Consider the following 13,673-nt stretch of genomic DNA (forward strand, 5'->3'; position numbering starts at 1 on the left):
GCATTTCTCATGCCAAAAAAGGGAAAATACACACTGGTCCTCATTATCTAGAGTCACAGATGGATGGTTGCAGAAAAGTTCCAAAAGAAAACTAGGTTCTGTGCTGTCATGACTTTGTCAAAATATTGTAGACTCGGGGAACAGATTCTTCTCTACCCTGAACCTACCAAGAACCTTACTCAGTGTTATAAACTATTAGATGTTTTCACAAGGTTTGATGTGAAACGTGCCAGAAAGTCCCTTCCCATTAACCTGCCAAGTTGTTTTTTTAAGAGCCATCCCCCTGTTCCTAGTTAAAATGAGAACATATAGCCAAGAATCAGCCACTAATACCCTAATACTAATTAATTAGCTCAATCCACTCATTTTCTGTTACAGGTTAGCTGGTATCAGGGCCCCTCAGCAATGGACACAAGTTAGGTATGCTTAGATGAGAAAGCCAGGGAAATATCTAAATTAGAAGGCACAGCTCAGGGAGGTCTGTCTTGGGTACAGCAGAAGGGTTTGGGAAGCCAGGAATATGCATGAGGGTGCTGAGTGTTGGGCATTAAAATGGAGAATGGGGTAAAAGGATCAAGAGTAGGGAGGAAGAGTGGTGATGCTGCTCAAGAAAATCAAAGAGAAAAAAAGATATCTAGATAGACACAGACATATAAATACATATTTATAAATATGTAAACATATTTATATATATACATCTATATATTTTATCATATTTATATTATTATATATATTTATATACATGTGTACATTATATATGTGTACTATGATATAAAGTTGTATATATAATACATATTTATAAATACATATATATCACTATATTCCAAGCAATAGTTACCTCAGCATCTAGTGCCCTCCCAAACTGGTTCATATTTAACTCTGTATTCATCTTGCATTTGTTCTCTCTCTCTCTCTTTCTTTCTCTTTCCTTTCTCTCTCTCTCTCTGTATACATATATCTATAAACATATATATATATTGTCTCCCCCAATGGAAAACAACCTCCTTAAGAGTGGGTATTGTTTCATTTATGATGTTAATATCCCCAGCACCTAGAATGGTGCCTACACACAGTAGGCACTAAATAAATGTGTTTGATTGATTGAGTGCTTTGTGCCAGCAAAGAACTAGAAACAAAGCAGGTATTTGTTGACCGGGGAGGGGTTGAACAAACAATGACAAATGAATGGAATGGAATATTTTTGTACAGTAAAAATGATGACTCTGAGGTATTCAGAGAAGCATAGGAAGACTTGTATGATCAGTGGGTGAGGAGGAAAATTCGTTTCCTCTCTCCAGGGAGGAAACATGATATAGAGACAGAGGGTATAGATGGGTTTATTTTTAAAAGGAAAAAAATTAATACAGATAACAATAATGTAAAAAAGTATTGCCCAGGAGAGAGGAAGAAAACAGCCCCTAGTGCCCAAAGGGTTCTTAAAAAAATACATGCAGAAGTGGATATGAGGAAGGGACAAAGGCGCCCAGTGGTAGGTTCATTTTCATTCAATGCTGTAGGCTGACTACAACTTCCTCTGACTTTTGGACTGTGATAATGACAAGCACGATTATTTTAAATATCAATTCCTGAGCTTCCATCACAGCTTATCCTCGATCCGTGAGCATGACTCCTAGAGACTGACTTTATAAGGTGCTTATCCCAGCATTTAATTCTGAAATATTATGGCAGCAGGAGCATCAGGACAATATCCCCTGCCATGACAATCCTTACAAAGAGCATCAGGCTCTTCTGACATTCGATGGTCCTTCTGGATCATCTTGATTCAACCAAGGGAAGTGATAAACATGGGTCCAAAAGCTGGACAAATTTAGTCTGGCAGTGACCCAGATTTCACATAACAAATCTGAAATAAGTCACAGGTCCTAAATCTGATTTGAGGTTGTATTACAAAGCCAGCCTTCCATTAGTGGCGGTAATGGGGAGTTGCTGATATTCCCAAAGCTCATTTTGGCTTGGGGTCCCCTCGGGGCTATTTAGCAGGAAATCACAAAGCAGAGGTGAAAGGAATCTCAGAAGGCAATTTAGTTCAACTCCCTTATTTTACAAATGAAGAAAAAGAGCCATCACTTTTTCTACTCTGCCACATTAAAGGATCCATGATCTTCTCAACCTGGGTGTTCCCAGGGTATAGTTAACAACTTAGACACTTGGAGGGAGGGGGGGGAGAAACAACAAAGCACACCTGTGGCCCCTGCTGGAGGCTTGGGTGGAGCTCAGTTGGGGTACCGCCACAGGTTGGTGGGGGAAGGGGAGGAAGGATAACTACCCATTTCTAGATTCCTATTTTAACTAATTCTTCTCATTAATCAGGTCCTGCTCAGCCCTGTTAATCCTATGCATAAATTTAGTGTCCTGGCATAAGATCCAAGTTGTCCCTTCCTAGTTGAGACTTTGGCTACAAATGATAACCTCCACATTCCTTCTTCCTCTATTTTATATTCTCATCCACTACCTTTGTGTAAATCCTCCTACAAGCCCTCCTCTGGTTCTCGCTTACTTAAGGGTGCCAATGTAACACTTGGGATATCTACCTCTTGTCTCTCATTCTCACTACTTGACCAGTCCAAATACTGTCCCCGGAACCTCTGGTTAGGGTATAGGAATCTGTGGAGGGATATGAGACGGAGGTGGGGTACATTAAAAGGAGGAAAGCTGACCCACACTGAAATGCTGACTTCAGACAATACACAAAAAGCAAATATACCAAGGGAGAATCGTCCACTTGTTATTGAAATATCAATTAAAAATTGAATCAGAAGAAAAGAGAATGAATTAGTAGGAGTAGATGAGGCTCAACGTTGAGTCCTTAAATAATATTCCTGGTGAAAAAACCACCCGGTGAAGGTCCTTGCATTCCCATGATTGTTTCATGGTACCGAGCCTTTCAAACAATAATACAAAAATGTGTTTTGCACATTAACCAGTTTCCACAACAACTGGCCTTAATAAGATAGCAAATAGAGCTATAATTATTCATTTTTTTGTACCTGAGGCAACCAGAACAAACCACACCCCAAGTAAGAAGCATAAAATGCACCCTCAGTCAGAAGTGGAGGGAAACAGAACCTTGCCCGGCAGGGAGGGATCAGAGCCCCTGAGATGCTGGAATGTACTGATTTTGGAAAGAAGCAGGCCAGGGCAAGGAAACAGCTCACCCTAGCATATCATCTACTGGCTTCTGATTTTAATTAATTATCCTTACCAACCAGTTACTAAGTTGTTGTCTATTCACTGCTGAAACCCTTGTCACCACCTTCTGGGGCAGAACTCTACTTGCCCCACCCTAGTTAAGCTCTGACAGAAAAGCATCTCATCATTGTATGCCCTGGAAAAACTATACCAGGAGAAGTTGAAGGAAAAGTTTAAGCAGTGTCTTATACAGAACAGGTATTAAATCAAAATCTAAAAATCAAATTTAATATGGCCAAGATTACACACATCAGAAACCAGGCCTGGTGAGTAGCAACTCCCAGAGTCCTCTTTAAAAGGAGTAAAAAACAAACCACAACCAGGCCAGCTCAAATCCCTCTCAGAGCAGTAATTATTAAATACTTAGCAAATGTTAAATGCTATCAAATGAGATTACACGTGCATAGTGTTTTGCAAACCTTAAAGCTCTATGTAAATGCAAGTTATTATTATTGTTGTTATTAAACATAAGAAAACATTTTGCAAACCTTAAAGCACTTTATCAATGTTAGTTATTATTATTATTATTGTTATTATTATTATAGCTTCAACTGATAGAATATCACGAAGCTCCCTTCCCCACTGATTGAAACCAAAAAGGGAATGGAGTCAAATCAGCAGAAAGAATGAAACTTGCCTCTTTCCTCCATCCATGTCAAAGCAACTGCCATAACACAAGTTCAAATAAAAGGCACACACAAGACAGCTTAGAAGGACTATCGGAAAACAGCCATTTACAATACCTAAGAATAGCTTGGGATTCCTCCTTTTGGGTAAGACGCCACCAGATGCCCCTGTTACTTTCTGGGGGGGAAAAAGAAAAGTGAGAAGATGCACAGTTGAAATCCAGCCTGTGGTGCAAACAATGTTTAAGTAACATAGATGAGCCCGAGGAGACATAACACTTTACAGAGGACCAGGAAGAAACATCTACACTGCACAGGACATTCCAGAGGTGAAGGAGGGCTCCGGGGGCCAAGGAGGATCCTAAGTGGGATGAGCTGACTCACAGAATTTTAGAACCAAAAGGGAATTTAGAGACCACCCAGTCCAGGCCACAACCAAGTTGCTGGGGACCTCCAAGAGGGCAGTTAATGCATTCCAGCTGTCTATGTTTTAAATTCTAAGATGACTTCTTGTCTCTAATAAATAGGAATGAACCCTATGATGGAGTTGAGTCCGTTAAGCACTAATGTTTTAGGGGCCTTTCCATATAAATTACAATTTTTTTTGTGGTATCATGAGGAAAATATGAGTGTTTTAAAACAGTGGTGCCTTACTGAACTAGAAACAGGGGCCACCAAACCATACATAAGGATCCCTTCATGCTGCATGTTGACTTAGAAAACCACAAATACAATAGAACATCATCTATGTTCTATTGTATTTTTGTTTATTTTTGTTAAATATTTCCCAATTACATTTTAATCTGGTCTGGGCCCCACTTAGGAGTGTTGCAGGCCTCAATACCTACTAGGCCTGGGTTGACACCTCTGTTTTAAAGTATTAAACTATTTTTTTAAATTTTTGTGTAAGTTTTTTTCCATAACATAGTATAATAAAAGATTGCACATGAAATTGAAAATCTGCTATGTACAACCTGCTGTTCCATTAACATATACAATAAATTTATATTATATATATAATTTATATATAATAATTTTTCCCTTTTTTCTCCTTTTTTTCTTCCCTCCCCCTATTATGTTGTTGCTTTGTACACTTTAATTTTGTATTTTAGCGTTGTATCATGCATGAAGAGCTTGAAGGACCTCAGAGTCTAATCCACTCATTTCATTTTACCAATAAAGAAACTGAGATTTAGTGAGTTGCCCAAGGTCACAGAGGTAATAAATATTAAAACATAAAAATAAGTCCCAGGATCATAAATTAAAAGCTGTAAGGGAACTGAGAGGCCATAGAGTTCAACACTTTCATTTTACAGAAGAGGAAAGTGAAGCACCGAAGAGTGACTTGCCCAGGGTCACACAGCTAATAAGTATCTAAAGGGGGATTTGAGCATAGGTCTTCGCGACTCCAAGTCCAATTCTTTTAAATCATTAATAATCCAACTCTCTGAGACTTTAAGCTTTAAAGACTAAGTTACTGATGAGTCTTGATCTCTGCAGCAGGGAGTACCCCACAGTGATGAAACCACAGACCCATATCACCCTCCACCCCCCTACACACACACACACACACACACACACAGGCAGCAGATTTTTATAGTTATAAAGGAATAATTGGATTCAGAAAATATAATAATTGAGAGCACAGGATTTGGAATGGGATATCTCCTAATTCAATCTCTTCATTTTATGGATGAGGAAACTGATGGCCAGAGAAAGGAAGTGACTTGCCCAAAATTACACAGATAAGTAATAATAGAAACAGAATTTGAACCCAGGTCTTCCAATACCAAATCCTACTCCCTTTTTCCTTTGCTACCTGCCTTTCATCAATTATAATCTGAATGAAAACATAAATTTAAAATCAAGGAAAATGAATTTTAGAAAAGCCAACTATCAAATTTTAAACTGTTGACATAATACTATTTTCCCACAAAATATAAACAATAGTTTCACATATTAGCTATACAAGAGAAGAGAAAGAAGGGAATGGAAAAGAAAAGGGAAACCATATCAATCAATCATCAAGCATGCATTAAATACTTATTGCATGCCAGGTACTGGAAACAACTGATTGATTTGTTGATGTGATATATAATATAATAGCAACATTTAGCTATAAAATACGTAATAGAAAAGTTATGAGACATTAAAACCAATAAATCTCCAAATAGTGAGTGGTCCATATGGGATTGGAGATTTTGAGCTAGAAATTGACCTTGGAGAACATTAAGTCCAAAATTCTTATTTACAGAAGGGGACTAGAGCTTAAGTAATTTGTTCAAGATCACATGGTAGTTAAGGACCAGGATTTGAACATGGGTCCTTTGACTTCAAATCCACTAGGTGGTATATTACCAGCATGCCACACTACCTCCCCAACACAAATAATTTCTATTAAATACTGGTTCAGATATATAGAAGTACTATTTATATTTTCCACATAAATTTCAAACACAGAAAAGGTGTTTTTTTTAAATGCTACAACTATAGCTTTCATGGCTTAAAAACTAAACTAAGACTTTTAGAACATCCTGGGTTTTTTTTTTAATTAAAATATTTAGATACAAATATTTATTTTGGATTACTTACTATCTCTTAAACATTATATAAATTATTTTAAACAGAATCTTGCCTTATGACATATAGTTATATTATATGTGACTATGTACAAAATGTAACTTGGGAAAGCCTAGAACATGTGGAGGTCAAAAACAAGACATCATACTATGGGCTGATGCAGAGAAACAAATGGTTTCTTTTCAGTGGGGAGGGAAAGGCAATCTGGGTTAAGTGACTTGCCCAGGGTCACATAGCTACTAAGTGTCTGAGGCCAGATTTGAACTCAGGTCCTCCTGATTCCAGGCCCAGTGCTCTACCTACTATACCACCTAGCTGCCCCAAACAAATGGTTTCTAATATGGCCTGCACATGAAGCACCAATTTAAAAAGCTAAAGGGCTTGCCTTGAAGTCAGGATGACTTGAGTTCAAATTCTGCCTCTGACATTCAATCACAGTGTGATCGTGAGTAAATCACTGAACCTCTCTGGGCCTCAGTTTCCTCATTATGAAATAAGGATGATTATATCTGTGGTACTTGCCTCACAGGTTGCTGGGAAGCACATTCATTCAAAAAGCACCTAATTAAGCACCTACTACTGCAAGGCACTGTGCTACATGCTGGAGACCAAGAGCAAATGAAAAAGTGTTCCTGCCCTCAAGGAGTAATCTATTGCACCTCAAATGAGTCAATCTATGTCAAGGGCATTGCAAACCTGAAAGCACTATGTAAAATATAAATTATGATTATTATTATTATTATTTCATAGGATCACAGCTCTCAAGCTGGAAAGAACCTCTGAGGCCATCTGGCTCAACCTCCTGCTTTTGGAAACTAAGTGGCTTGCCCAAAGTTATATGAGGAGGGTTTAGCTTCCACAAATAGAAGCCAAATTGGCTTTGGCTTTTTACCTGATTCATTTATGCTACTCTTGGGCACATTTCTAGCGTGCCTGGTGGGCAACATGGCACCAAGTAAGTCTGGAGTAGAGAAGAATACAGAAGGGAAAGGGAAAAGGAGCCTCGGAGAATAAAAACGTGGAAGCTTGAGAGTTTTCCACCTGTCACCCCACCCCGAGCAAGACGGTTGTCTTAGGTAGGATGGAAGGGCAGCCGGTCTTTTCACACCCCCTTTCAGGAGCCTCCAACCTCTGAAACTCAGCATTGTGACTCCTCAGCTCTTTACATTTACAGTCATCTCTCAATTATCTCATAAATCAAAGATAGGCATGAGAGAAAGAAATGAAATATACAGCTAATGCATTTTAGTTTCAACCTCTTCTCTCATGAGAAAATTTTTAGCACAAGCCTACTTGCCACTGGATAGAAGGGCTGGTGACAATGAAAAGCCAATCACCTAAAAACAGGAATAGATGAAGGAAAAAACTGAGACCTGAACTTAAATAATACAAAAACTGATTACTCAGTTGTAGAACAACTAAGGCCTAAGATACAGATAGATGAGGAATGGGGGAGCTCCTCAGACATGCTCAGTTCTTTGAGATCTGATAACTATATTATTATATTAATAATAATAATAGCCTACATCTACATAGCACTTTGAGGTTTGCAAAGCACTTTACAAATCTTTTTATCCTCACAACAACTCTTGGAGATGGGTGTTTTATTATCCCTATTTTACAGATGAGGAAACTGAGGCATAAAGTGATTTTTTTTTTTTCCCCCAGGGTCATACAACTATAAGTATCTGAGGCTAGGTTTGAACTCAGGTCTTCCTGACTCCAGAGAGTGACATCGAGACCCATAAATAAGCCCACTCTGATCACAAAGACATCAGACTACTGACTGACTGCTAGACATTCAGATATCCTCCAGGGGGCACTAGACTATCTTCTACAATTTCATTAAACGGGCGGGCTGGGGAATGATGAGTAGGCCATCTAAGTTACAACACTTGTGAAAATCTAGATTAAGGTTGTCCTCAATGGAATGACCCCAAGACACCTTCACAGACCTGACTTTGGATCCACACTGATGACTTTCACTGGCCTGACCCAGGATCATAGAATGCTAGAACTTAGAACTGGAAGGGACTTTAGAGTTTATGCTGTCTAATCACCTCATTGTACAGAACAGGAAACTGAGGCTCAGAGAGTTCTCTTGACTTGACTAAGCTCAAACAGGTAGAATTCATAGGATCATAACAATCCCTTGAGAACTGGACAAGACCATAGAGGCCACGGAGTCCAACTCGTTCATTTTACAGATGAGAGAACTGAAGCTGTCACTGGTTAAGTGACTTGCCCAAGGTCATGCAGTTGGTAAATGTTGGAGGCAGGATTTGAGCTCAGGTCTTCCTGACTCTAAGGCCTGCCTTCTATCCACTATGCCAACCCAGATGGTCAAGTACAAAGTCCAATGCTGCTTCCAACACACCACACTCTAAGCCCAATACTTTTCTTGGCAAAATTTCAAATTGCCAGGACAGCAATATAGGGCCTTGAAGGACATCTCAATATCACATACTCAAAATTAATGTCTCCCTGTAACAAAAGGTATTCTATTTTCCCTAAAATCCCTTACTTCAGAAAAAAACACAATGGTTCTAAAGGCAATTGCAACTTTCAATATAGATTTTTTTAAAGGAATTTAAGAAGGGAAATAGTTGGAACTGGTAAGGACTTTATGATCATCAAACCCAAGTCCTTTATTTTACTAATAAAGGAACTGAGGCCCAGAGGAGGTATCATTTGCTGTTTCAACATCTGTCTCCCCCTCCCCTTTTTTAAAGAATTTTCAAAAGGGCTCTATTTTAGAAGCAAGGAGAGGAATTGGCAGTAAACTAAACCAACCCCTTCCTTTTACAGTGGAGGTAACAGAGGGCCAAAGTGAAGTAATTTGCCCAAGGTGATAAAGGGACTTAGTAGCAAAGCAAGGATATGAACCCAGGTGTTTTGCCTCCAAATACAACCTCTTTTCCACCATACCATGCTCTCTTCCTTCAAGGCCCAACTCAGACACCATTTCTTCCCATTTAGTTTTCTCAGACCTGTCCCCTTTTCCCTCCTCCCATTCCTCCTGGGCTCTACCCTGGCCTCCCTCTTATCCAACCTCCCTTGTATCTTAGTTATTTATGTCCCTATCTCCCTCTCCCCCATTTTAGACGAAGCTACACAAAAGCTAGGTCCATGTCACATTTATCTTTTTATCTTTCCCAAAATACACAGTAGATACTTAAATACATGTTAAATTTGAGGGGCTGGATTGAATTAATCACTATGAGAGCTTTCTAGTGATTTTAGGAACACGAGTGTGTCTGTTTAGATTAAGAGTTCAGCTCTCTGGCCAATGGCAAAAACTCAGAACACAAGAGAGGTTGATCAAGTCTAGCCAAGATCTGTCAGATTTAAGAAAGTTCCCATGGTTTCTACCAGCAACTGGAGTACAAAGAAGCTGCAGAGTGGGGGTGGCGCCCATCGTAACAAGTTCAAGGCCAACATCACTGCCAGAGGACACAGTCAGCTTTCACCAACTGGTGGAAAGTTTTCCATTAAAGACAGACTCATGACAAGATTCCTGGCCACGCACCAATACCCAACCAAACTTGCTCTACATTATCTCACATACTGTTAAGTCAAAAGCTCCACGAGGTTGCACCTGAGTAGCAGGGAGGGAGTCAGGCCGGGCTTGGGGTCAGCAAAGAACAGAGTTCAAATCACACTCTGACAGGTATTAGCTGTGTGACTGTGAGCAACAGTTCATCTCTCTCTGCCTCTAGCAACTCACTAGGAGATGGCTACTGAGTTACAGACACCAGAAGGCACCACCTCTCATTCATGGAATGCCATTCCCTCCCCTAACACTCAATAGAAATTCAACAATTGGTAAGTGATGGTACAAGAACTACGTTGGACTAGATTTCGGTCCTCAGGGGAAAATATAAGACTTTTTAAAAAATAATAAAAATACAACTAAAGAATCAAGTATATTCTTTTACTTTTAATTATTTATTTATCTTGTATGCTATTTTGGAAGACACTGGGAGAAGTAGGAAAAATCAACATAAGGCAACAGCCTAGACTAGGAATGAAGGCTGGATTTGGAGTCACAGGGTGTGGCTCTACCACTAACTGTCTGTAAAACCCTGAACAAGCCATTTCCTCATCTGTAAATGAGGGTGGTGGATTAGTATGGCATTGTGGACAGACAGAGAACTTTGAGTTTGAATCCCAACTCTGTCATTTGCAAGGTAGGGGACTTTGGGCAAAATCCTTAGCCATTCCCCTTCTCTAGAAGCTCCAATGGGTCCTTCTTGCCTGTAGGATGAAATGAAAACTCCAGACTAGCTTTCTAACAATATCCCATATAACCCCACTTCATGCATCTACATTCCAGTCAAATCAGACTATTTGCTGCTCCTAAGACACCACACTCCAGCACCTAGCTCCTTGATGTCAAGCAGCCAGTCTTGGGATGTGCTGATGCCTCACTTCTAAATCAAAATATTCCTAGTTCCCCTCACAGCTCAACTCAAATGTTACTTCTTAAAGGAAGCCCATCTTGATTCCACCATATGCCAGTGCCTTCCTCCAGAAGTTACTTTGTATTGAATATTTTGAAGACGTGTCACTCTCCCCCCAAGAGAATGTAAGTGCCTTGAGGGCAGGAAACTGTTTTTTTTGTCTTAGACTTTCCAGTCCCTGACACAAAGCAATACATATTACTTAATATTGTCTGAATGAATTAATCTATAAAATTATGAATTCATCTGTAAAAGGAAGGGGTTAGATCCCTACAGATGAATTTGAAAGTTTCTTCCGATTCTACACCTACAAGCCTCTGAACCCTGAGCAAACATCAGCAGCTGTGGTGGTTAGCACCCATGCCTCCAATGGGATTGACCTGGGTCTAGTGATACGATGAACTTTAAAGCAACCAGCTATTCCCACCCCCAACCGCCATTAACTATAATTGCATCAGCATTCCCCCTCCTGCACCATTCTAGGCGCCAAATGCCCTTTAATTAGCTGATGGGCCTCCAGGCTTCGGAGGACCGTAGCGTTCAAGGGTGCCATCTGGGTTTACCCCCAGAGTCCCATGAATTCTGCATTTATAGGCGCAGTCTGACTCGTGACTCTATCCTATGTACTATCTTCCAAGATTCCATCTGAAGTTTTATCATCAGACTTTTGATCAATCAATCACTCACTACCCCGGTGTTCACAGCCAGCCAGCATTTCTCCATTTGGAGAGAGACAGAGTAACGTGAAAGATGACCCCTAGGATCCAGGACCCGACCAGCACGCCACTGTTATGCTTGAAAATTTCTCTTGGCTTCCAGCTCGGTCCCACGTGGAACCCAAATCATGGCCTCTCGGAGATAGAAAGGACTTTAGAGGCCATCCAGTCTGGCTGCTACCCAAACAAACATCCTTCGACAACATCACCAACAAAGGACCAGTAAGTTTTTGCTGGACACCCTTCAATGAAGAGCAGGGTGGTGAAGTCAACATTCGGATTAGTTTCTGGCTCAAACTACTACAAATTTTATTCCCAACATGTTTTGCTTACTAGAAACATTAAAAAAGAGCAAATTTTGGACTTGACGTTAGCATCTTTCTGATGGTCTAGTATTCCTTTCCAGTGGCCAAGGAACAAAAATCAGTCCTTCCACTCTTGGGCATTTCTGAAGTGTTATTAATTTTCTTTTTCCATTCACTTGACTCGAGCCCCCTTTTGGCTTTATACTATTTGACATGGAAGGACTAATTCCTTTGGGGTTTGACTATTGTCTTTATAATTCTTTTACAGTTCCTAAATTCCTCAATGGTAGGGCCTGCTTCATTTCCTTTGCACTCATTTTGTCTGGCACACAGTGGGCACCTGTTGTACTGAACCACGTGTAGGGATGTGAAATTTCAGGCCTGCCTAGCTTAAAAGCCTGACCTTCTAAAGATTCAGACCAAATTCCCATCTCCTCCAATACAATAGTATTGATCCCACCTTGGATATCAAAGCACTTTGCTTATTTCCCTCTCTACAATCTGTTAGGAAACACCAAGAGATTTCCTTTTAGGGTTTGTATTCCAAGAGCCTAGCACAGTGTCTGACAAATAGGAGACATTTAATAAATGGTTATTGATTGGACTGATGAGACACTCAAGCCGCCTCTTGTTGCCCTGATGGAGCAGCTGAAAGAATCTCTTCTTAAGTCTACAGCCTCTTCCTCACAAGTCAGGTGTCCAGAGTGGCCACCCCACCCAGGGCACAGACCTCAGAATACTGTAGAAGGAGAGCTCCTTTTTGTTGGAAAGGGAGTGGTACATAGGCTTCCCACCACACAAAGCTCCCCACCCCCAACTTGAATCACAAATACTGGCTTTCAGAGGAAGAATGTGAATGGCTCCATTCCAAAGTATGTCCCTAAGTTCTTCGCCAACCAGCCAGGCTAGCCAGGTGCCATCGAGCCGTACCCCAGCACGCTGCTCGCTCAAGAAGGGCAGAAACTGAAGCTCCAACCTAGACGAGTTCCAGAGGTTGTATACCAGAGACCACATCACTAAGCCTTACTAACTTCTTCCATTTATAAAAACTAAGATAGTTCGAATAAATCACTAACTTCCCAAAATGCAAAAATTCAACGATTCTAACATGTTTTCACTTTTATGTTTTGGTCTACTTGACCTAAACACAAATGCCAGATCTGAACTTCACAAATATCAAGGGGGTTCTCTCACTTTACTATTTCAAAGAATAGAGATTGCCTCAGTGAGGGTGCTCCCTCCCCCCAGGCAAAGACAGAATGGCTTTCTCCAACTGCTGGAAAGGTTCCCAATAAACAAGATGGACCCAAGCCAAGATTCCACACCACCCTCCACTAAAGAACCAAACTTGTTTTCTAACATATTGTTTATCTAACACATTGCTTTCGATCCAAAACATATTGCTCTCCTAACTATTAATATTGCTAAGTGGCATAAACCATGAAGCAGTGTGGCCTAGTGGGTAGAGTGCTGGTCCTGAGAGTCAGGAAGGCCTGAGTTCAAATCCCACCTTTGCCATTTAATAGTTGCATGATGTTGGGCAAGTCACTTCACCAGTCTCAGTTTCCTTATCAGAAAAAATGAGAATAATAAATCTCAATGGGATGCAGAGAGGGTCATCAGATATAACTAACATAAAGCACCTTCCAAACTTTCAAGTACTATATTTGGAGTCAGGGATTGTTAGCATTCATCTATCTGATTCTTCGTTCCCCCACTCCCTCAACTCTTCAGGAGTAAATAAGCATATTCGCTGCCTCCCCTGGGAAATGG

At 40.3% G+C, this 13,673-nt stretch overlaps 1 protein-coding gene across 1 annotated transcript in view; it reads right to left on the bottom strand.

Moving 5' to 3' along the window:
* The window catches only part of USP13 (ubiquitin specific peptidase 13), a 139,401-nt gene that overhangs the window by 91,890 nt on the left and 33,838 nt on the right, over positions 1-13,673 (bottom strand). Inside the window, exon 3 of the mRNA XM_027876176.1 lies at positions 3,954-4,014. Within this exon, the coding sequence (XP_027731977.1) occupies positions 3,954-4,014 (61 nt within the window). The remainder of the gene's footprint in view (positions 1-3,953; positions 4,015-13,673) is intronic.

The sequence above is a fragment of the Vombatus ursinus genome, unplaced genomic scaffold, assembly GCF_900497805.2.
Source record: "Vombatus ursinus unplaced genomic scaffold, bare-nosed wombat genome assembly UNPS02014810.1, whole genome shotgun sequence".
Lineage (NCBI taxonomy): Eukaryota > Metazoa > Chordata > Mammalia > Diprotodontia > Vombatidae > Vombatus > Vombatus ursinus.